At 37.6% G+C, this 26,434-nt stretch overlaps 1 protein-coding gene across 1 annotated transcript in view; it reads right to left on the bottom strand.

Moving 5' to 3' along the window:
- Nucleotides 1-462: 462 nt before the first annotated feature.
- The window catches only part of GRIN2A (glutamate ionotropic receptor NMDA type subunit 2A), a gene marked incomplete at both ends in the record, with an annotated part of 191,867 nt that continues 165,895 nt past the window's right edge, over nt 463-26,434 (bottom strand). The window contains 3 exons of the mRNA XM_082772697.1: nt 463-2,253; nt 3,720-3,958; nt 18,122-18,309. Coding sequence (XP_082628823.1) covers nt 463-2,253; nt 3,720-3,958; nt 18,122-18,309 — 2,218 coding nt within the window. The remainder of the gene's footprint in view (nt 2,254-3,719; nt 3,959-18,121; nt 18,310-26,434) is intronic.

Below are 26,434 nucleotides of genomic sequence, written 5' to 3'. Positions count from 1 at the left end.
TTTTTTTTTTTTCTTTGACTGTGCAAATGCATTCCTAATTCTTTTTGTCTGTGTCATAGTACATGCATACCATATTGCTTATCCAGTACTAAAAAATCATTAAACATTTCTAAGGACAAAAGTACATTGAATGATACTTAGCAACAGAAATTAGAATAACCAAAATATAAAATAATTAGATACAAAACAGCATAGTTGCCAACATATATTGGGGCTATTCCCGTACAGCTCGCCATTTATATAAAGTATACATAAATGGCTATTTTTTTCTCCTTTTCAACAAGACATATTTTAAAAGGATGGTTGAGAGCATACTAGTTTACCTATTCATGTACAAAAGTACACTGAGAAAGGGAGAGGTTTACATATCATTTACTACAGCAGGATACTATTAAAGAAAATATTCTCCCTCTAAGATGGTGGCAACTATTTTTCCCTATAGATAAAGCGTTCATGGAAAATTTAAACATCTGATTCAATGCTAGGCATTTTCTTATACACACGTCTATTGCTACAGGAATTTGAAACCCTTGGAGTTGAGTACACGCTATTCCTATTTGCAACATAAGGCAAAACATGCTCTGAAATGTACATGTCATTATGGATCCGACCATCCCTCGAACAGTATGATGCTGTAGACTTTATGGATGACCTTAAATAATTATCATTTCTTCCTTTGGATGGTAATGAATATTTATAAAGATCAGGTGGATTTCGCCTAAGAGATAAGTGCTGGTCGTCACGATACGAGTGCAGAAAGGGATTATCTTCTGAGTGAACAGGATACAGGGACTTGCTCCGCTTACTGTCCTCCAGAGCATGAGTTAAAAGTGAGGCTTTGTTGCTCAACAGTTTGCTTGAGGGAACACTAAACATGCTTGCATATGGACTACTTTGTAGAAACTTTTCTTTTTCTTTCAAGCTTATACTACGAGCAGGTCTTCCAATATCAATTTCCCTGGATTTATCAGCAATATTATCAAAAGAATGTTGCCTGCTAATCCTCAACTTGTTTTTTTTATGATACTGCAGAGCATTATTATGTGACCAACTATGTTCATATATTTCTTCAGGAAGTGATAAGTTCGTTGTATCCTGCAGCATCTGATCTTCCTCAATATCATAGAGGTTCCCCATCCGCAAGCATGCATCACATTTATAGGGAGATCTGCCTGAATAATGTCCTGTATAAGTGGGCAAATTAGAAAGACAGCTCCTACAGTGGGTGGAATTCTGTCTGTATCTATCATTCATGTCAACTAGGGAAGCATTTTTATCTTTTAAACTGTAGTGCTTTGCATAAAGTTTATACTGGTCATTATTTGGAAGACTGTCTTCATTATGTAGGGGAGTCCTGTTAGCATGCTCTGCTTTCCTGTAGTTGTCATTGTGATCTTGATAAACATCAGGAAGTTCTATAGTTTCTGGAAGGACAATGTTTTCAATGTACTGAGGTGTGTCCAAGCGGAATCCTGGCTCATTGTCAGCATCAATTGTGTAGATTTTATCCCGTGGAGAGCTCTGCTTGGTTTTCAGATATGTTAGTTCCACTTCACTACAGTCTTTTGGGTATTTTGATGCTACTGTTCTTTTTTTAAAATTGTCCTTGGTTTTGTGGTGCTTGTTGTTATTTTCTGGTTCCATATGGCAAGTAGCTCGGCTTGATGTCTCTGATACATCTGAATGGACAACCTCTTCGGGAAGGTATCTTTGGCTTTTCACTGAAAGTTGCCTGTTTTCATCTGACCCATTTTCCCTCTGGGAACCTTGGCTCTGACGTACAGATTCTTGACGTAAAGATTCAACAGATTTCCTCCAAAGCTGCCTGGGTCTGGAGTTCACTTTTGTTTCTGCTGTTACTGCAACCTCTACTGTATTTGGATTGGACTCATTCAACGTGAGAGGATGCTGACCTTGGAAAACATAGTTGTTAAGATTGTCCTTCTGCCGATTGCCTGGAAGTGTCTGCAGTTCACTCACATTTTCACCAAAAAAGTTGTCCTTTGTCTGAAAGGATCTGTTATCAGAAAATACCAAGTTTCCCTTATCCATGACCATGTCCATAACCAAGGAACCCCTCTGAATAAAATCAGCTGTTCTTTTGGGGGAGTTAATTCTTGAAGGATTGATATTAGTCATATTTTTTGCTGTTCGTAGTAGTTTTAACATGTTGGATTGGGAATTGGTCAAAGTAAAGTCAGGAGATTTCTTTTTTTCTTCTATATGTACTCCATGAATGCAGCTGTAAATACCCTGTAATATGAGTAATATAAAACAAATTAATTCACTAGATGTAAATTTAAAATACTTTCATTCTATTTTTATTGGAAGTAAAGAAAAAATAAACAGTGCTTATTTAATTAATAGAAAGATTAAAAGTAGATATCTACCATTCTGGCATTTGTTTTCATCTATTTGGAAGGATAATTTCTGCTATATCTGTTGGCAATGTAAAGGAGAAGGAATGCCAGTATTTTACAAACCAGTGGTCTGTGTTGGTCTCCCATGCTTATTCCAGAAAAAAATAAAAATAAAAATAGACTTGACCTCAAAAGGTTCCCTAATCCCATCACAAAATGTAACTAACCTTCAGTAATGGAAACACTATTATTCTAAACCAGTGATTAAATTACCACTCTAAAAGAAGCCTGCACTCAGGCTATTTTCTTTGATATTATGATATTCTTCACTTTCACTGAAATGAAAAAGTTTCCAATCATGGCATTTTTGCTTTCCTGTTTCCTGTCCTAGCACATATGAAAAAATCCTGATTCTTTCTAAGCCTGAAATTGAGTTCATTTTGAGCAAAACTGCTGAAGTCCATCCTGTGACTCTTACTTGAAATAAGTATTTATTTTTTTTTTCACCAGAGAGGTTAAAAGAATTTCACATGTAAAAGGCCAAAAGAATAAAGTTCATATATAAAATGTGGAGGAAAAAATATATATGCCTTACTAGGCAACCTCCAACAGGCTAGGGCAGAGTCTTTTTAATGCAGTTCCAATAAAGTCCAATTTATTCAAAAGGGTAATTTCAGTATATTTTTAATCAATTAGGCAATTTTGTACCATTTTCAATTATCCTCAGCTATATAGAAAAATCTTGCAAAGTCCATTAGCTAATGAAAGTACCACATTAAAAAAATAGACAAGAAATACTCATTTGTCAAAAAATGTAACAGCACCTACTTCCTTTATCTTACTATTCATGTAAGTTACTTGGATATGTAAATCCACTTTGGATTTGGTAATATTATCCCTAAAAACTGTCTTACTATCTAACCAAACGTAGTGACACTTGTGTTTGACCTCTTCTCATATGGGTTATTTGAATTTGCTATGAAGAAAAGCCTATATAAAAATTAGCTCAGTACTTTCATCACTTAAAATCCACTTGTATAAGAAATACAAAAACTGAGAGCTAATGTCTGCCATTAGCATCTCTACCTTTCTTTCATGAAAATTTCCTCCAAACATATTAGATTTCAGCATTTGATTATCAATTATCCTGACAAATGTTCATTCATACCCTAGAATAATTCAGTGGAGAAAAGACTTCCCATTGAGTACCATTACATCCTAAGGCCACTGATCACTTTGTTAATGCTCTAAAAAAGTATTTCAAATGTCTAAGTGGGAATAAAAAAGAAAGGTGATATTTTAGGGAGGCAGGCTTATACTGCCTATTGCCTAAAGCAGGAAAACGAAAGCAATACTAACCCTGCTGATTGAGAACAATAATCCCGGTCTATCTGAGCAGATTCCAGTGAAGCAGAATCTAAGTTTCCAGTAAAATAAGTGTTCCCAGATAAAGGTTATTAAACTGAGTGCCATGGCTGCTGCAAGCATGTAAAACACTCCTGCCATGTTGTCAATATCCAGCTGGCTGCTCATGACTTCATTCTTCTCATTGTGGCAAATGCCAGTCAGCCAAAGGGTTTCTAACTCTTCCATTTCCCCTAGGGACAGCAAGGAGTCAAAACAGTTAGAATGCAAAATTTATGCATCTTATAATTTATAAAATGCAAAAATTAGTGCTCACAATAATAGAAAGCCTTTGCAAGTTTAAAAATACAGCACCTTTTAATGTCTCATTTGTGAAGCACTTATCTACAAAGTGTTTGCAAATATAACACATTTCACATCACAGCACCCTAGTCACAGATGTCCTCACATTTCATTAATTACTTCCTAGAGCTGGTTGCTCTAGGAAGCAGGACCTGTGACATTTTAACTTCTTTCTGCCTACTAACACTAGCACCACTTGTTACTGAGAGGGGATGCAGAGGGCTCCCACCCCAGGGGATTGGGGGCCCCATCCACCAGGGCTGTGGTTAGTGCCTGCTTAGACCCAGGAGGCTCTTCCTATTCCAGTCCAATAGATGCCATCACTGCTCCCACCTGCAAGTCCTGCCAGTAGAAAGCCTGAGTTTGTACTCCAGAGGTGCCAATGCACACATGGACACACGGAGACAACCTTACAGACCAGCACAGACAGCAGGGCCAGCAGCAGCACCCTCATAAAAACAAATTGCACTCATGTAAGCACAGATGGCCTGATCCTCTTCCTCCTGTCCAGCTGATGAGGACTGAAGCTTGCTGGTGAAGCAGGCACACACTCCCATTTGTGTGATTCACCAATATTTACAGATCCCTCAAACAGTGGTGTGGGCTAAGTCTGTCCAACATCCAGACTCTATGCCCCTTGCCCAGGCACTGGCTCAGTCCTTCCAGAAGTCCACTAATAAACCACATCTGTCCCCACACTTGTACACACCAAACAGAAAGTGGGATCACACCAAAACCAGCTAGGAGTTGAGTTTAGTAAAGAGATGGGACATACTTCAGTAACCAGACACAGGGCTCAGTCAGATAAGTACTTGACCAGCATGGTTACATACCAGCAGCCCTTTTTATACTCCCCTCCTCCCATTTACATACACTTGTTCCTGATCCACTTTGACCATTTCCTTTCCCTGCACTTGGCCCTTCCCCTAAACATCCTAAAAAACATTTCACACTTTCCCACAACCCCTTTAAAACATACTGTAAGAAGTTTTCTCTTTCCTATCAGACATCTGATAACCTTACTTCCCCTTCTCTTACAAAGTTCTGTTTGAACTTCTCCCGACAGGTGTGGGCTCTGCTATCATTTCTGATATCTCTTATTCCCTACAGTTTCAGTATCTGGGGTTTCATTACTTGTTTTCCTCTCTCATTTTATTTTATTTTTTTTTATGTTGAATAGCCACTAATCAAGTAGCCTCATAGCCCCTTACAATCCAGACATTTACATATCCTTTATATCCACCTATCCCTTACAATAAATATTTTTACACCAGTCTCCCAACCAAAGAAGATAATTTTGGATGTTAAAACACAGACAATCCAATCAACAAAGATTAAATTCAGTTAAAAAATTCAGTGTAAGCAGTAACGACCAGGTTCAGTATTAGGCTGCCGCAAGGTGCTGCAACGGGCCGTCACTGCAGTGCTTACCAGTTACATTTCATCTCATAGTTGGCTTCATTTTGGTAGTAGGTAAACTGATCCAGAGATTTAGTTTTTAATCACTTCCTGATCTACAAGCACTTCAGGAGAAAACGATTCTATTTATCAAAACTTTGTGCCCCCACCCCCCCAATCCTTTTATGGCAAAGAAATGACAGTCACCAACACTGGATGCAAAATTACCCAAAGAGTTGTGTTTGCAGGTGACACTAATGTACAATTGGAAATATGAAACTTGGCTAGCATCCTATACATGCAGCAAATGAGGAAATATGGATGCATCGGATATAGTCTTAAGGAAAGTCTACTGTGTTCCATACACTGACTGCTTTCAGTAGAAAGCAACATTCTGACAGCAATGCCTGGGATACTTGTAATACACCCCTTTTTCTGTTTAAGTTTCTTTCATTTATTTATATATGCCTAAATCATGATTAGCAGTCTCTCTCAAATACAGTCCTTTTTGTGCTTTCCATCTGTTTTCACTTTCTCTTTACCCCCAGAGCCCTGGGCAATGCAGCAAACACAAACCCTTCCCACCTCCAGTGCTCACTTCTGCTCACTTCCAGCTTCTCTCTTGCTCAGCCCTGGACCTCTCCTGCTCCCTCCGTATCCCATGGACCATTCTGTTTCTTACTACAGCCTCCTTTGGCCTCTTGCTGCTACTGCCTGCCTCCTGAGCAGCCACAGGAAAATAAATAGCACCATCACACCTGAAACAGCATTCCTGCTTTCTGGTTCTGACTATGCAATATCTTACTGCAATTAGACCACTTCATTTACTCAAAGCTAAGGAAGCAGATCAATTCTCTCCCCCTGATGCATATTCTTAGCCTTAGCATCTGTTTCTCATAGAAGAGATTTGGCCTTAGATGAAGGATGTTATCATTTAGCAGTGGTTACTGCTGCCAACATGGACAGATGTGTGCAAGAAACTGCAATTGTTACTGCAAAGATTGTTTTATTTATTGCACGATATGACATTTTCAAGCATCATTGTTCTTCTACTTACTGTAGCATTGCATATACATACATGCCTTTTTACTCTCTTGAGGATATAGTCAGCTGAGTAATTCTATTATTATTTTTAATGGCATAAACTTCATTCTGTCTAGAAAATACAGCAGGCAATACAGAGGACCAAAACCATTTAGGATATGCCTCCAATCTGGGGGAAGAATTTCCGTGCTACTGATCCGTAATCTTTACCAAGAGATTAGGAAATGCATTTTCAGCACTGTAATCCATACATCATGGGAGTAAACATCAGGGAAAAATCGCTAAAAGCTATATTGACATTTCAGCTACCTTCAAACCAGACTATAAGATCAATGACCTGCTGTGAAAAAGCATTTTACAGGATAGAGTGCCAGGCCAATGGGAAAGCTGAAGTCCACTGACAATTTTCACGTGTGAGTTGGAAGTGGAAAACAAAACTGCAATGGAGAAGTCGGTTCTCAGAGAGTGTAGAAGAAACATTGAAGCAGAAAGGACAGGTATGGGGGCACTTTAGCAAAGGCATTTCACAAATTTTGCAAGAGATTAAACTCATAATTAACTAGGAACTGAATAGTTTTGTGCTTGAAGCATGAACTGAACCTCTACATCTGAAAAACGCAGAGCAAACCTTCTCCCACATTACATTGCTCAGTCTTCAAAACACCTTAGAGCATTCCTAAAGACAAAAGTCTATCCTAATGCATATTTAAAAGACTTCTAATCCATGACATAGACACACTAAATTATTAATTGTAACAGTATTGATATTGCACTGTCACTACATTGGTACTTGGGGTTTGTTGTTGCATTTCTATGTCCTGGAACATTTGGATTTCTTTTGTTTAGTATATATGCAAACATGCTAAATCTCAATGGATTGTTCCTCTTAAATGTCTTCCAAGCCCTCCCAAGGTCTATGAATAAAACTCACAGAGGCTATGGAACAGTCCAAAGAGAGAGCAATATTTCTGGTTTGGGTATTATTAGCTGAAGCTCTGACAATCAGCCAATATTACTTCCCAGAAGAAAATTCACATCTCCCAGGATTGTCAAACATCAACTTGATTTGACTGCTGTGCCCTTTTACAGCAGGAATACAAACCCCTTTTTCATTAGTTTTCCATGCATTTCTTTCCCTTTGGCTTGTACATCTAAAGTGACTATTGATAATCCACTAACCTTTCCAAAAACATCACTACAGAAACAAACCAAGCTTGTCCAGATAAATGACAGTGTCGTGGCAAGTTGCGAAGAGCAAAGCCTCCTAGAGTGTTGTGGACCATGCTGTTGTAATAGCCCTTTCATTATATGTGACAATGACAGAAAAGACTGTTAATTAGTAGTCAAAAGTAATGTACCACAGTGTTGTAGATCATAAAGCACTCTGAATCATTGGACTGTCATATTTATGAAATTATATTATCTAGGAATGGACAGATTAGGCTAATTCTGGTGTGTATATATAAAAATTACTCATTTCCAGTGTGTAGATATATATATGTGTATCTATATGTGTGTATATACATACACACATGTGCATGCACACAGACACACAAACAAAACAGTTATTCATTTAACTGTAATAACACTTCAATACAGCTGATTCTATAAAACTGAAAAAAAAAGCCTTATCTATTTGATGCCATTGCAGCCCACTTTTTTTAACCCAAGATATTTACAGAAGGCGAATATTTCATGTTTTCTTTGTTATAGTTGGCAATCCAAAATAAAATAGCTATGGTTTCTAAAATGCATTAGGATATGATTTTTCTCACAAATACCTCTGGTATAAGGAATTTTTGAATGGGGGTGTGGATTCATTCTTTACAAAAAATCAACCATTTAGAAACTTGGCCTGGAGCTAGAACTCAAAACATCATTGAAATTCAGTTCAATTTGGGGTTAGAAAAAAATATTTGAAAGTATCAAGTGCCTTCTGAGAAATTTTCTTTCAAATCCTCTTGGATGGTCTGACTTGTGAGGTGAATGTGTAGGGTGATGACACTTATAGCCATATACAGTCTCAGCACTTGAAAGACCAGAAATGTGGATTATTAGGCATTGGAGAGTGCAGTTGTCTCCATGTGTGCATGATCCTAATTAGCAAGCGCAAGCCTCAAATCTTCCATGAGACAAACCTTGGAAGTCAACAGCCTCAATATACATAAATGTCGGGCTTCAACAAGTCCAGTGTTAATGGAGTTCAAGTCTAACAGGGAGTCTCGAGATATTTATAAATATTTATCAGACTTATTTTAAAGCTTTTTGTTTTCATTTTTGATGCTTACTAGAAGCAATGTCACACCACAATCAATTTCTATATCCATCCATTTGTGGGTGAGATTAATGATTACATGAATTGTTATTCTGTGCTGCACAGGTGACGGAGCACTGGCACAGGTTGCCCAGGGAGGCCATGGAGTCTCCTTCTCTGGAGATATTCAACACCCACATGGACATGAACCTGTGCAATGTGCTCAAAAACAAAACAAAAAACAACAATAAAAATAGTAGCATTACAGTAAGTTTTGTTTGTTTGTTTGTTTGTTTGTTTTTTAATTTACATAGTGCTGTGTCATAAAAAGTTTGCCTCATTTACAGCATAAGACTCAATGTTAGCAATTATTATCAAGATCCATATTTCAGCAGTGTTGACACTCCACATTATTCATTTAAAATGCAGTATGCTCCTCTCAAGCAAACTGCAAAATTCTAGCTCTCAGTGGTAATTCAAGACTATTTACAATGTTTTTAGGTTACAGGGCAAACAGTACAAATATTGTTTTGACTTTTGACTTTCTCTTGGGTTTGCTTCGGTGTATGTGGTGTGCTCTGCTTTGGCTGCTATTTGCACAGAAATGTGCTGTTTGGCCATTCTGACTCTGCCTTCCCCAGAAGTGCCTTTCTGTCTGCATTTTAGTGCAGCACCTCTAGCATATTTGACACTTTATCACTCTGGGAAGGAATGATAAACTATCCAGCGCATCCTCAGAACAATTTCTTCACAATAAAAATGTCATTATCCAGACACAGACAAGGTATAGGTCCAAAGGTAGAATTACACACTTTTCCTCATCATAGTCTTTAACCTTTTTTGCAAGCTTTGGGAAGTGACATCCATCCCTGCCATCGTCCCCTCTGAGCCGAAAAACATGCTCCCCTCCTGCAGCCCCTGGACCTTTCCCTGCAGATGGGACAGCTCTCAGGGTGCCTTTTGGAGGTGCCAGAGCCCTCTGTTTCCTGGGCCTCTTGTAAGGGCCTGGCATCTTCTCCTGGTTCTCAGCTTTTTTCATTAAGCCACCTTCCTGTAAGAGCCAGCAACTTCCCCAACGATGGCCCAATCATGCTTAAAGCTACTTGCCTTATGCGTCATTTCACGGATGTTATTTCTGATGTTATTGATGCATCCAGAAAGATGTGCACATGCTAAAAATAAAAAATCAAAACACAACAAGAAGAACAAAACCAACCCAAACCATAATCCATCATTCACTATATGCACTTACAGAAAAGCAGTTTAAAGAAAAGCTTTTTGTTTGTTTTAGGGGAAGACAACAGCTTTTCAATATTTGTCTGATGTGTTCCTCATATTTAGTTAAAAGAAAAAAAAAATCATTATCATCCAAATAGCTCCCTAGTTAAAAACTTGCCAGAAATAAACAAGGACAAAGTTTTATAATTACATCCAAAAAAAGAACAAACAAACTATGATAGCCTTCTTTGCTGCTTATTTAAAAAGCAAATTATAAAATCAGTTTGCTGCTCCATTCAAGAGAAGAAAGCAAGACCTCAAACTTGACTGGCACCTGAGCACCTTCTTCCATTCTTCCTGAGGATACAGGTGCAGAGAAAAGGGTCAGAGATGGAAAAGGCAATGCCTAACCCTGTATCCTCTTGATGGCAAAACTAAGAGCATACTTCAATAGTCAAATGTAACAAGCACCAGAAATGATGCACACCCAATAGCGCCTTCGTCTACCTTTTCCAAGTCCACAGCCACAGGGCTTTTATCCTTCAACTCCCCAAAACTCTGAGAAACACCAAAGGGCATCACCTCAGCCAGAACAGCTGTGGGGAGAGCTACATTGTGGAAGAAAACTACCCCAAAAGCAAAGCAAGCCTATGATTTACTCACTCTTTGAAGTAAGCCAAACCTGAACTGGGTTTCAGCATGGCATGGGAGCACAGCCAGATGAACCACAGACTCATGACAGTCCAAAATATCACACAGAAACCCGAGGCACCATTTACTTTTAAAAGTTGTGCTGCATTCAGCCAGCCCCCGGCAGGGAGCAAACACCACCAGGAGCTTAGATAAGGTGTTTGATGGAGGGAAATGGAAGAAATAATAACTGACAGAGATACGACTTTGGAATTAGCTCTACACATGAGAAATGCTTGTCAAGAAGCCATTAAATGAAAGTTGAGGGAGGGAAGAATAAGCAGCTACTTACAAACAGTCATCACAGTCAAAGCACTAACCAAGTGGAAAAAGAAACAGAAATGCTCCTTGTGAATTCACTATTTTGTTGTGTTTCACTTCTTTATATTCCCTGCAAAAACACTTATCCTATCAAGTAAGTAACTTACAGTGATTTTACAATATTTGTAATTAGAAAACCTGCCTTTATTCTCATTTTCTTATTATGCTCCAAATGATCAAAATAAAATGCTAAATAATGTGTTTTAATATTCTTGTATGCATTAAAGTCTATAACTCACTGAGTTCTTATTTTTCTTCTTTGGGAGTCAGGTGTTTTTCTGCTCTACTCAAACCATCTAGGTTCCTGTACATCCTCCCTGGGTTGTTGGCGATAATCACTGATGACTCACAGGCTGCTTCACTTTCTTGGGCACTCTAGAGGGATTTTTCATCAAGTCCTTACCTTAATTTTATTCTATTTAATTATTCTCACACAAAGAGGGAAGAAATCTATTTCATATCCCTTCTGTGTTCAAAAAAGGTGGAATCTGGCTTTGTTTTATTGGTGAATTATGGTGGACTCCTGGTTTCAGCACACCTCCTAGGCACAGTGCAGGAGGAGACCACCACAACAGGAGGCCACACCACATGTGGCAGCAGAAGGCGCAAAAAGGCACAGGCTATAACTAAAGGCATGTATGATGGATAGTGACTCCTGTACAAAGTGCTAAGCTGAGGTTCAGCCTGAGGAGAAAGCATGCAAGTAAAGAAATCAAAATATACAAATTGTGTATCTTGAATGAAGGGGTTAAATATTTGTGTTCACATTGGACAGATGTGGGGGATCATTTTCAGAATACTGTCGCTGCACTAGCAGAATCATCTGCTTATTCGTACTGGGCAAACCAGGCAGTTATCAAACATAGGGACAGACTCACACTTCTCGTGATAGCTCCCACTAAGTGTTGGTGGAGGAAGGTAGCACTGCCTATTTTGCAGACCCCAAAAAAGGGGCTCTTTAGCCTAGTCAGAAGCCAAATGGGGTGATGTGTGTTTGGTTCAATAAGCTTATCAATTTCAATTTGACCTAGTTATGAATGATAACAGCACGACGCATATAAGAACTTATATAAAAGCACCATAACCTCTCAAATTCAGCCTGGAATCCCCAGAACAATCTCTCTTACCATGGAAATCTTCTAAGTTATCTCCCCTTTTAAAAATAGTAAAAGGAACACAGATGACTGACAGCAAAAACCTTATGGTGAGCTAATGATTGCGCTCTGCATGCCCCCATTAGTCGCAGATGAATTAACAAAACTGTTAAGCACGACTTTCAATATTACAATTCCTCTCACTCTTGTTCAGCTACACAAACAGCCTCCTCTTATATGCTCTCCAGTCACATTTGTTCCACCCACTGCTTAAGAAGGACACTAAATATATAAACAGAAAATCACTGGGATTGTGGGTGTATTCTGCCTAAGCAGCACACACTGAAAATATGTCTTTATAATCAATCACATACGTATTTCCTTCTTGAGTTTTAACAGCCAGTGTGAGTCACACTGCTACACTTCCTCATAAGTGAGATTTAGAAGGCTTATGCTAAAATATGAAAAAAAAAAAAAAAAAAAAAAAAAAAAAAAAAAAGCACTTTCCTCTTCCAGATGTAAAGGGGCAAATCTTACTTCTACGGTTACCTATTACCCCTAAGGAGTGGGAAGCAATTATCCACCCAGGAAAATAAATCTTTGTGTATTAAGCCATCCTAAAAGCACATAAAGATTAATCAGAATTTAAAGATATTAGGAAGGGGATAACAGACTCTTTGTGGAAACTCAAACCAAAACCTGTTTTCTTCTTTACATCTTTTTGTCTCTAATTGCTCTAAAGGTTGCAGCTTTAAGGGTTAAGGATTTAATACAGCGATACCATTTGCCCCTCTTTTCCTGGAGATATCTTCCCAGATCTCCATTTGAGCTGAGCTCATTGCCTGTAGGTAGCACAGTAAGTCAAAAATACCTTACATGTAGTAGGTGTTCGATCTGGACAGCTGTTTGATATTCTCCCACTCCTCTCCATACTTGCCCTCTTTATGCAGCATTTTTCTGTCCTCCATTTCCACCGATTCCTGCTGTCATGAGTCTTTTGTCCCTCTGTTCCGATTGCATCCACATAATTAAAGGTTCCTTAATATCTTTCTCTTTATCCAATGCACCCTTTGAAGCCCTCTTACCCTCTTAATCCCAAATCAACTTTCCTGTTTGCAGTTCAGTATTCTCATTTACTCAAAAATGCAAAAGAGAGAGAGAGAATGAGAAAGAAATAAAAATAATTTCTCCTCACCTACTAGGCCCTAGTGATTCTGCTCCAAATCCCAAACAGCACTACAGAAGATTTCAGAACCAACATCTTGCAAGCCAGGTTGCAGTATGCTTTTATCACAGTACCACTCTGCTCTGTCACACCATGCAGCCCAACCCAGAGGAGCACAGGGAATACCTGGGCCTTCAGACAGCTGGCCAAAAGGCTGTAATACTGAAAGATGGAGGAATATGAGTGCCATCACAACTGTTGCAGTCCAGCAGTTACAGACTTGCTAAATTACTCAGCCTGTGTGCCTGAGTCTGTAGGAACCTATCAAACCACAAGCTAACACAGAATGACCAGTTGACAGCTCCTAGGGTAACAGGCTGGATTAGGGGTATGTCAGCCTGCCCAAATGCTCCTTCCAGAGGTTTATGAAAGAAATGAAAGCATGTATTGTGCAGCTCTTCAGTGTGCAACCTTTCTGTTCTGACACATCACTGCTGTTGTGGACAGAAGATCCAAACAAAACAAATGTGGTGTTTCTTAGCAGCCGTATCATAGTTGTTTTTGAACTTTTGGGTGCTCCTATTTCTCAACAAAAGATTGAGAAATAGTCTTCTGCATCTCAGTAGGAATATTTTTATTTCTCAGTTAAAAAAAAATAAAATAAAATTCCTCCTGGAACTAAAGCAAGACAAAAAGAAGCACAGCCACCACTGTGCCACCACTGTGCTTTAGAGAATTACCTCGATGATCAAGATGCTAGTTGTCAATTGCAAATCTACACAGATGAGTTGTAATGCAATGAGACAGTAAGATGTACAAAAACAGAAATTCACTGATACACTTCACTTTGTACAAGAAAAAGCAACTCCTAACGCAGTATATTAAAAGGGCTCAGTGTTCCCAAAGCAATTAAAGTTATTAATAACATAAAGTTATTAATAACATTAAAATGCATATTCATCTTGACTTCCAATGAACTTGGCTATTCATATGAAACTGCACAGACTGACCAAGTGAAGAAACACTTTGGGTCTAATCTTATTTGCAAGACAAGTAGCTATTCTCTATACTTCAAATTCCTCAGTAGCTCCTTCCCATGCTCCTTCCCTCTCTCTCTCATTTTCTGATAGTTAGAATAATAAAGTTGGCAACTTGTAGATTGCTTCCTTCCACTGAGACTTCAGAGTTGCTTTCCCAATGTAATTGGCAATTGGCAATACAATTTGTCCACCCAATAAGAACTGTCCTCAGGATCAGATCCCTACTCGTAGATACATATAACTCATCCAGTCTAAGCTTAAAGCTATCCCTAACACAAACTCATGTCCCTTTGTATTTACCTTAATTTTTTTTCTAGTACCAACAAGATACAAAAGAGGGTTCAAAGCCATTTATTTTAATGTAAAAAAAGCACTGTATTGTGGAAATTATGAAAAGATGTTCTTGCATGAAAAGTCAGTAATACTTGAGTTGGATGTTTTCCATCACTGGGGAAGAGGGAGAAGGTTCCTATCAACTGTGCAAAAAATTTCATTTGAATGAGTAAGTGAACTCATTTTGATATGAGAATAATGGAAGAAGAAAAGAAAAATCAAATGAGAAAAATCACAAGGGAAAGACACATGCAGAGGAAATTGAAAGTCATAAAATACATTTCAAGATCTCAGCATAGTGTAAATGTAAAAAAGAGATGAAATCAAGCTTTATGTCCGTGTAATCAGATATGCTTTTAAACAAATTACTTGGTCTTATCCAAATATCTAGCATCATATCATCCAAAAGGTTCTCTCCTTCACTCATTAACATAACAATTGTATCAATAAATTGTTTGTTCAACTCATTAGTTTTTTTCTTATATTTATGAAACTCATTAGATTTATAATCATTCATTGAAACCAGTCCACAGAGATGAACACCCTATTACATATATTGCATAATGATTCAATACTTCTAGGTGCTTTGCTATTTTATAGGCATAGTGTTAAAGAATAATAAATTCTGCAGAAACTAAAAATGTGAAAGAACTGTCTACTTTCATTTGGGTATGTCTATTTATTTAAAGAACCTCATTCAGATTCCAGTGTGAATTTCCCAGCATTTTCATCTTAAGATGAAACTTTCAGCCCAATCATACTTGCTTTAGTCTAGAAAACTTCAAAGAGATTTTTAGTGATATAGCAAAATGATGTTTGTCTGAACTTTGTGTTCATCCCTTCTGATTCATCAAAACAGAGTTATATAAGTTTATGGATAAAAAGATTGCCTACCGAACTACTCAGGTTAGACCTAGAATATCACTATTGGGTCATGCTAGTTCAAGGCAATCATTCATTACATTTAATTTCCTGGTGTTTTGTTCCAGTTCACCTGCCATGTGCTTTACAAAGTAGTATTTTCAACCTCATAATTATTTTTTGTATTTATACTTTTTTTTTTTTAATTTATATTCTGAAAATTATAATCTAGATCTGTGAAACAAAGAAGTGAGATAAGGCAGCAAACATTTGTAGGGCTAAAGGAAACATACCTATTTCTACCCACAGGTATGTCCAACTGCTATCCTCTTACACCATGCATAAACCATTTTCTGAACAAGTTTAGGAATTCTTCACAAGAGAAAATGATCTTTTTAGAATTCCAGGCTCATTCAGAATACATTGTAAAGGTATTGAAAAGTACTACAGAAAAAATACCACAAACACTCATAATCCCCAAGGCTTGTGTATTCAAAACTTTTGCTTATCTTCTGAAGTAATCTAAGCATCATTGAACATGGGAACAGATATTTCATGATAAGCTTACATTCAACTGGATGTTATCTGTATCTATTGCTATTCTGTAAATTATTCATATGGAGGTTTTAATACCAAGTTTTGTAGATGACTCAATTGTTTTACTTTCAGCTACTAAAAATGGACTAGAGAGACAAGCATTCATATGCTATGTAAGTTCACAGGTCAAAGCATAAATACATGATAAGATTTTCCCCTCTTTCTTCCCTTCCGTTTTCTCCCTGATATTAAGGGACAACATGATACATATAAATGCAGTACCTTTGGTATTTTGAGGATTTTTTTCTTGAACGGGTTCAAATAATTTCCTTTCTATTTCATTTATTTTCTTTCCCTGGAAATTCATTTATTTTTGTTGGATGAGAAAGTATCATAAATAATGAAAGAGCAAGCAGGAAGAAAATGCAAGATGAAAAAACAAAAACCTCAGTGATGCTCTAACAAAATCTAAAGGCATTAGCCCATGGCCAAGAAAGACCTCAGATCCTCTTTCAGGATGAACCAGTCTTTTTCTCCTTTAGTTTGGGACAAATAATTCTATTTCTCTGATTCTGTTTCCCTATGTAAAATGGGTCAGAATTACAGCATCTAATACTTCTTAATACTATTACAAAAATAGAAAAATATTCTATTCACACAATACTCACAAATAATAAAGCAAATGTTTTAGCCAATTACTTCCAACTGTTTTAAAGAATGTCATTACTTGAAACCTAGTCACTGTGGGTCATATATTCATTACTTAGCAAAGGAAGAAAATATTTTTCCATAAACGTCTCGAAGTACAACAGATTAATATTGGTGACACTAACATCTCTCCATATTACCCAGAAAAAATCCATCAGTCATGACTATTAAGTCTCTTCCAGACATCATTTAGTATTATAATGGAAATAAAATCCATGTCCTGGAACACTAACACATTCGGTGTTGTTAGTTAGTTCATTTTCTTTGTTGTTGTTGTTGTTTTGTTTTGTTTGTTTGTTTTGAACAGGAGGCCACTATGCTACATGTATTTAAAAATTTACCATTCTTATCCTCTATGACATGCTGTTAGTGACCATAAGTGCACATCTCTTTTACAATGAAGGCCTCTCTTTCACTGACAAAGAAATGTAAAGTTAATACATGTATCTATGTAAAAGAATCAAAATGATAATGTAACACACACCATATTCTGATCTGAGGGAGGAGTTTAGCCAGTCATAATACAAAATACAGAAATTTTGTTAACTGTCATGTTTTTATTCACATGTACATGTGAAAGGTTTGAATTTTCACTGAGGCAATGTTTCAACAGTCAAAATGTACTCTGAAAGCCCCACGTGATGAACAAGCCATTATTACTCTCTACAAACATATCAAAGATGTATAGTGTTTTTTTTTTTCCAGTAGGGGAGAAGTGCCAAGAGGGCCTATGCATCTTCTGGTTTTGTGTTAGAATGACAAATAGGTGGTTTGAAATCCAATAAAACCAGTCAGCCTGCTTCAATTCCTACAAACAAAAAATTTGCAGTCTTTTTCTCTTTTTACCACAAAGAAAACCTCAAAGAACTTGTCAATGAGGAAAAAATTTACATGAATTCCTCTACCTACAAGTTAGGCATGGATGAGCTAACTTGGTCATTCTGAAAGAATACCTGTGTATTAAGAAAAACTCCCCAGGAACTGCTCATTAAAGAAAAAAAAAAAAAAGTTTTTTTTTAAAAAAGGAAATAAATTAATTTAGAAAAATAAATTTAGAAATGCTCTTTAACATTGAGGACAACATTATTTTGTGATATATATGGAAACACTTTCTGAAAACAGATATAACTATCCATGGCAGTAAAATGAATTATAACCGGGTGGAAGAGAATTCCTGTCTTAGCATTGAGAAATAATTTTACCCATTTGTTTGTGTGTTTTGTTGTTGTTGTTTGTTTAAAAAAAAAGAAAAAGAAAAAAGAACAAAATACAACAACAACAACAAAGAGAACAGCAGTAAAAGGCCCAGAGCTATTAAAACTGAATTAACAGTGCATATACAAGAAAAGAAAAGAAAAAAAAAAAAAGAAGGAAAAAAGATTGGTCCCTACCATCACCAACAAATTGAAGGAGGGCTAGATCAATTTGTCTCTTCCAAGGTGATCCTTTCTGAAGTGCTATTCCATAGCCCGTAGTGGCAAAGATGTATCCACTGCCTATTGTGACAAGTTTGCAGCCTTCATCTCTTCCTGCCTTGTAATTCAGCACTGCTGCATCATAGATGAAAGCATCCAGCTTCCTGAAATAAAAGAAAACATTTTACAAATCAAATCATAGGGACAGCTGTTGTCATACTTCTTTTGTCCTTGATGTTAGGACCCTGTTGAATATCATATGGATTCTTTGATATCATTAATTACATATCCTGCTCTGCTGTATCTAAAATTAACAAAAGGCATCTATTTTAGTGAGGGGAAAGTAGGACACATAGTTTTGCTTTTCTATTTTAAGGGATGCTGTTAAAAAATACTGAGAGCAGGAGAAATGAAGCTACAGAATGTCTTGGCCTGTTATCTTTGTATCTCAAAATAGGTAATAAATATATTGAGATGCAAAATGGTGTCCAAACACAACAGAAATAATGACAGAGAATTTAGAATCAAAATAATAAGAACCAATTCATTTATTTAAAATATTGAGAAAGACTGAAAACGTGACTTCTACAGTTTTTCCCACAGACAATTATCATTACATCTTTTTCCAAAAACAAACAATAAGGTGGAAGTCCTTCTTACGACAAAGGAATGCATTGGAATATATCTGATACAGCTATGAAATTAAACTTTAAAATCATAGAAAATATTTCTTTATGATTTGCAGTTACAAACATATTATTTGTGTACCTGGAACAGAGCAGGGATAAAGTGACTTATGGAAAATGTCAAGTCTTTCAGCCCACTTACCTAAAAAATGTAAGAATGGGACAAACCCATTCTCCAAGATATACAGGGAACACAACAAAATAATGGGAAACAGAAAATCAACAAGGAAAAGAAAAGAGGCAGTGTCCTTTGGGGATAATTTTAAGGAGTACTACAAAGCAAGGGTTAGACAAGAGAAATGCATGGATATTTCACAAATGAAGCCAGTGCACATACATGAAGAGGGCATTTGGAAAGACAATTACTTGCCAACAGAAACCTCAATCATCGAAGACATTCTGATACCTACAGAAATTCATATGCACTATTTAAAAGGGAAAAGAGAAAACTTAGGTATGTTTTATATTAGGTACCCTAATATGTAGCCAAAACATTTAAGATTTGTACCACTTGCACAGACTAGCAGAATACAGAGGCAATAGGAAAAATATAGCATCTCTGCTCAAAACCCACCTAAATGATACACTAAATCAAAGTTATTACTCCCCAGTAACACTTTTCCTTTTCAACATCTTGGCCCATTCCTTAAGAGTCAGGAGAATGGGGAGGACACAGCGGCACAACTGGATTCACAGTTGGGGGTTAGAGGGCTCTTCTCCCACCCACCCCTACTGGCGCTGCAGCTCCTGGGCACTGTTGCTCTGCTCTGCCTCTGGAGAGGCAGATTACAGCACATTACTATGGAGCACTGCTGAAATTTTCTGAAGAGATGCAAATGACAGAGGCTGGCAAAACACTGTTCATAAACAGCTGGGACCTGTCTTCATGGGAACGGAACTGTAAAAATAAATTCACTGTGGCACAAACAGGTACGAGGGCATCAACTTCAGTTCTGTACGCGTGTAGTATGTCCCAGTAGTGAACTCAGTTGCTGTTGAAGTTTTGGAGTCACACTTGCCACTATCTTAAGTTTTTATTGATAAAGCTTTTCATTTATAGCTGCAGAACAGAGCAATACCTAGGCTTATCAGATTTTGGCTATTGACAGAGGAAAACAATCTTTCATGCACAACATAATCTGATGTTTGTTCTTAAATATTTAATCAACAGATTCATACAGAATCCTAACTTTTACAGAACTCTAGATCAAATAGCAACTTTGGCACTGAGGAAAATGCCCTATCCATCTCATGTTAAACCAAGGAAATACCAGAGGAGAGTGAGGTTGTTGGATACTGTCTGCTGTTATGAGAAAGTTAAGAGTTTCTCTCACTTCTTACTGCACTTTATTGTGTCCCTTCAAGGATATTTCCTCCAATAGTCACCATCCAAGTCATCAAACCAGAATTTAGTGAAGTAGTTACTTTAGAGAAACTGCAAATGGCTCATGCAATCATTAGAAGAAATAGCTGGGCCAACATTTTGTTTTCTACTCTTCCCTAAAACTCTGTTGGTGCAATCCTCAGTTTAAAAGTCAGTTTAGCTCCATTGACTCTAAATATATCTTACTGTCTCCTTCCTTTAAATTAATTAATTGATATGGAGAAAACAATTGTTAAACATCTGGAAGGCGTCATGTCACAACTTCAGTCTGGAAATGAGGTATGGCTTCCTAGCACTGAGGGGAGCTAAACAGGGCCCAGCTGGCCTGCTGGGGCAGAAGTCTCCTCAACACAAGGCCAGACAGTTCTTTGGGCAGGCACACAAGGAAAAGAAAGAAGAAAAACTGTTTGCCATACTCTCAAGATATTTGTAACATTTCTGACCTATGGCAGGCAAGTACCATAATCAATATACTCCAATCTCATGCTTTCAGCCCTCTGCAGTTATCTGTGGGGAAGGAAGGATACTTCCCTGCTGGGTGGATGCCTTTGGATCAGGCAAAGTACTGGAAGGTGGCACTCCTCCTGGTGGGTGCCGTCACTGCTGCAATAAGCCGAACTAAATTAAAATACACTCTGGAGGTTCTCATCTCTTTATTCTGGGGTTTATTGTGTGGTTTTATTTTTTTATTTCCTTTTCAGTGTAAGCATGTAAAATGCATGCTGGTAAACATGATGAAAATATAGAGTCAGCTCTTCTTCTGTCAAAAGAGACTCAGTCAGAACTACAGAGGAAAGAAGTGTCTTTGCTAAAGACTTCAGGGCAAAAGCCTTGTGCTACCTTAGAAATCACATTCTATATGCAGCTTGTCTCAGCTGTTCTGCACTCTACCAGCACCTTGGGAAGAAAGTCAAGGCACAGTCATAGTTTCACTCACTCACTGTGGACCCTCCCCAGCTTCCCAGTAGAGCTTGGCGTCAGTCAGATGCAGTGGGTGCACAGCAAGGAACGGAGGTTCTGAAATCACAGGCAGCTTTACTTTGAGGAGCTTTCTCTCACTACTATGTCTAGAAGGTCACAACAAATCTTATTACGCAAACCAATTTATAAACATGAGGTGCTTTCCTGACAGGGGCTGAGGGCTGAAGGGTTCTGCACTGCTGCCCAATGACTGAACTGTAAATCAAAACGCTGATTGCCCTGAAAAAATCTTGCTTTCTACAAATACAAGCTCATATTCAGAGTATATTTTCTCCTATTCCAATATAAATCCTATTACCTCTCAAGGCTTAATTATCTCCTCACCATGTGCTGATTACAGAAGCACTTTTCCTTGCAAAGCAAAGCTTCGGAATGTGATGTACCCCTGGAGCATGGGTAGGGAATAAGCCATACATGAAACTCTCAGATATTAGGCAAACAAATCTTCCATCATTAGAAGGTGGATTTTCTGACACACTGAATTTTCAAGAACTTTCAAACAACTTTAAACATTCCTCAAGAAGAGTTTATGAAAACTGAGAGAGCCAAATCTAGGCAAGTCCAAAAATTTGACCCTTTCCCTTCCTCACAAGCACTGGAAAGCCTCAGCATCCTCACTCTTGTGGCAGCAAAATGCAGTTGAAAGCTGAGAAACTTTCAGATGGCTTGAGTGTCAATCACTCTTCTAAGTCACATAGCTTCTGAGTAACAGCTTACATGCCTAGAGTACAGCAACCCACATCAAGAAAGGCTCACAGCCTCTTGCAAACCTTAGTCTCATAAAGATGAATCAATTAAACCTGCTGCTTCAGTTCAGCCACTTCAGGGGGTGAAAAGCTTTGTCACATTGTGTAGGTTTAAATAAACTGCCAAGAATTACAAGAAAGATAGAAGAGAGCTATAGAAACTGGAATGCAGCAAGAACCAAGATTTATAGATACCAGATACTGGCCAAACATGCCAGGAATTTTCAACGAATGTAGAGGAACAGGATTACAGTACTATGACTCATCTGAGCAACTGGCAGGTTTGTAAACTTTCTCTGAACTACTGCAATAATCCCAGGTAGAAGAGAAAATACACATCCTGAAACATTTGTGTAAGAGCATCTACATGGCAAGTGTCCTTCATTACCTAGCAAATAGAGAGGAATGGGTGGTGGGGAGAATTTTAGCTCATACAGCATAGACAAACAGCGGGTGTTATAAAATTATGATTTGGAATAGTTCTAAAATAACCAAAAACATTACTGAATGCAATAATTTGAAGTGGGTGATCTGTGAAAAACACATGTGGACAGTCTTGTACACAAACATTTATAGGACTGCATGAAATATAAGAGTTGAAAAATCATTCTCTATGTGCTGCAATATACAGACCAAAAAAAATAAATAAATAAAAATATCCTGTTTAAAGAAAATTAAATTTAGATGAGGAAAAGGTTCAGAAGAGTAATTTCTGAAAAGATTAAAACACTTCCCCAATGTAAAAGTGATTTTCCTTATCTTCAGAATTAGCACATACTTTTAATAAAATTTGCATAATGGAAATTGAAAAGCAGGATTAGGAAAATGCTTCTTTATTAGTCATGGTTTCTTCCTCAAAAAACAAAAGGATAGTGCATTTGGAAAATGTTTCTTTTCTTCCTTAACCAGCCACATGATCATTCAGGAATTTTGTTTGTTGTGATGGAAAGAAGAGGGAATAATCAAAAATGACTATCTGCTCACAGGAAATCAACTTCTTCCAATTACTTTGTGTCCTACTACAGCCTGTAGTGAAGAATTCGGAAAATGAGAGGGATGCTTTTATGCAGTTCTGTTTATTCCCATTATTCTTCTTTATCTTCAGTCACTGAGCCATATGGAACAAATAATATTGTGTTTCCATTCAGGATCAGAGAAACTGGATTATGACTGAAGTCACCTTCCAGTTTTCAACTAGAGCAGTAAATCCAATCATTCAATATATACCGCAGAATTAATTTCTCGCTAAAGTGGGCAACACTCGATGATGAACAGTGTTCATCTGTCAGATCCACATTAGCTTCGGAATCAGTTCCTTTTCTTACATTTCTTTATGTTTTCTGACACCCCAAATATGTTATTTCATGATCACACAAAAGCTGTGTATTTGTTACTAACACAGATTTGACTTACACAAAACAAGAATGCATAGAATTTACTAATTGCACCATCACAGAGATTTGCTTGCACTGCATTTTGCTGTAAACAGCTCTATCTCAATGATTTTTCTACATTATTCTTGATGAAGAGTGCCTTTTAAATCAAACATGCACTTCCTGGTTGCAATATATGATGGATTTACAGATTTGTTTTGTTGTTTATGTTGTTGTTTTGTTTTTGTCACATCCACCAAAGAGATAAAAGAAAGCATGACAAGAGTGCACAGTGAGAGACACAACCTCATCTGTGCCTCTCTAAAAATGTGTCCAGGAGTCTAATGCCAAAAGGTCACTAGAGAGTGATGCAGCAATCAAAGCAAAGGAACACTGCTCTAAACACGAGGCTTCAATAAAAGCACGCTAGCATGACACTTAGGCTCACCAGGCCAAACAACCCCAGTTCTCTCTGCCTTACTCCAGGCTATCTGATGGCACTTCATTACAGTGATTCTTTAATATATCCAAGTAGGTCCACACAAATCTTAAATTAACTTAATTAACATATACTGGGTGGATTCCTTGACATTCCGTGACATTACCAATTCATTAGCGGCTAACTTAATGACCACCCCTGTGCCACAACACAGGTTAGCAAAGTTCAACCCACCTAAATGATGAACTCATTAGCAGGGAGTGGATCTCTCCCCTTCCAAGTTCTCTCCCAACTCAAACTTGTCCTCGCTTCAATCTTCACACAGAAAATGCAGGCGCAAAACTTGAAAGGCACAAAGATCTGACAAACATTATTACCATCCTGCAAAACCTGAGAGATTGTAGAGGCTCACCTCACCTGTCAGGGCCATCTCAGGCTGCTGGAGGAGTTCCTGCCTGACTTGCCCATAGTTACCTGAGTGCACATATTCAGCCTCTCACTCACAGGAGTTCACAATCCCCACCCCTCCATGCACCCTCCTTCCCAGTCCCTATAATATTTGCCTTAGTGACAAAATGATGGAAAATGTTGCATGCCTTTATGTTAATTTTAGCAGTGGAATAGTGTCCCATTTCGGGTTGCAGAAGCCAAGCAATGAAGTACTTCTAAAGCATCAGTTTATCAAAACACAAAATTTGAAAAGTCAAGTAGGGGGGGATATATTTTTAGATTAAAGGTTTTGTCCCAGTTACAATAGCATAATGAAGGATGAAATCAGCACATTTCACCAAGCACCTGCTCTGCTGATCTGCTCCCCAAATCAAATGAGCATTAAAAGTTAGAATAGCTTCCTCTCAAAAGAAGAGCAGTTAGATGGGGTATAGTTACCTTCACCTGCTCATTTTATCTCCAGGTTCTTTTTAATATTTAAAGACACTAGGCTGATAACTACATTATGTAAAATAATAATAATGATGATGATGGTGATGGTAACGTTGACAAAATGAATAATCTTTTTAAAAATATACCAGAAGAGCACACTACAAGCCATTTTTTTCCTGGAGGCAACTTGTTCTGGATAAGCTCAACAGAACATTTATCTGAATGGCCATGAAGAAAGCCCTGATAATGTGGCCCAGCTTTACTGGACATGATGATGTCTGCTCCTGTTTATAGATTATTTGAAACTATTGAGGTATGATCCTCCCCAGACATTTCAGTGACTGCTTTGTCAGATCCCAATAAGCACCTAAATTGTTATTTTCCTCTTCATCAAAACCTGTAAAAAACAACCTCACCCCAGAGTCCCCTGGAACAGCACATAAAGTCCTACACAGTTCATTATTTATTTAGACTTTTCAATACATGGAAGAAATACAAGGATGTAAGAAGCACTGTATTTCCTGAAAGACTGGAAAGTGATGGGGAAATAGGGATAAAACATGAGAAAAACTGATGCCAGAAAATCCTGCTGTGAATGGAGATACCACAGGATGTCCTTATCACCATGCTACCAGCTTGGTGGGACTTTGTAGTACAAACACTGTACTCAGCTCACTTCAGCAGTAACACCAGCAAGAAGCAGGAAGCTATGCTGATTCAGGCACAAGTTTCTTTTAAGCTATTAGAATTGATCAGAATTGATCCTTGAGTGAACAGATCCCCAGGAGAAAAAAAAAAAACACACTACCACCACCAAGAAAAACATGCCTATGGAAGAGCAATCTTAAATGTCTTCATATCTCCACAGTCTTTCAGCACAAATAGAAGTTGCCCAGTTGCAAACTGGCTTTCCAATTCCTATTTTCAGTGTCTATGGTTATAAGTTCACTTCAGAATCTTTTCACCCACTGTAATAGCAAAAAAAAATATTAGAATGAATACTGAAATTGATATTAGAATGAAGTCCAAAAGAAAGCAGCATAATGTAAATTGAAATTAAACTACCCCAGCCATCGAATGCCAAACTAAATGAAGTTATTGATTTCAGAAGTTGACTGACCCTAGCCAACCAGGAGAGAAAACTGTTTAGCAGAGAGTTTTTTTACAGAATGTCAGGAAGGAGATCATTATTCACATTATTAGCTTCTTCAGATGGTTTTAAGGAGAACGTATTTGTATTTGTACAATAATTTAGTACTTACTGACAAAATTGGTAGGGATAAATAGACATTCTGGAACATAGCAAACATCTTGCTCTCCCAGGTAGTTATGGATCTTTACTCAGGGCTGTTTGACTTGCAACTTTACCCAGTTTGACTTTGACTTGCCCAGACATATCTACAGTTAGGAATACTTATACATAGGCAGTAGATCTTCACTGGCTTAGATTTAAGTCCCAATATCTCTGACATAAGCAAACTATAAATGTTTCAGAAGGAATAAAAGAAACAAGACATGTGGATGCCATTTTCCCTGCGTATCTTCTTGGCTTCAGATGAATGGAGATTTTATGAGCTAGAGATTGTATTAAATCCCCCAACATGTTTTACAGCTGCCAGATAATTCACCTTCCACCAATTTTTTCAGTTTCTTTCTGAGCTTGTTTTAATATTGGTATTCTCGACACCTGATCTCCAGAACTATGCCAGTTTAACTCAGAAATTTCAGCATAATGTCAGTCACCACTGAACTTGAAAAATCTGGTGCCAAACAGGAAGGAGGAAAGAAAGAGACGAGA

Source organism: Aythya marila (assembly GCF_965140915.1).
Source record: "Aythya marila genome assembly, chromosome: 15".
Lineage (NCBI taxonomy): Eukaryota > Metazoa > Chordata > Aves > Anseriformes > Anatidae > Aythya > Aythya marila.
Note: the sequence above shows the minus strand (reverse complement) of the source record. Positions and strands in the feature narration are given on the sequence as shown.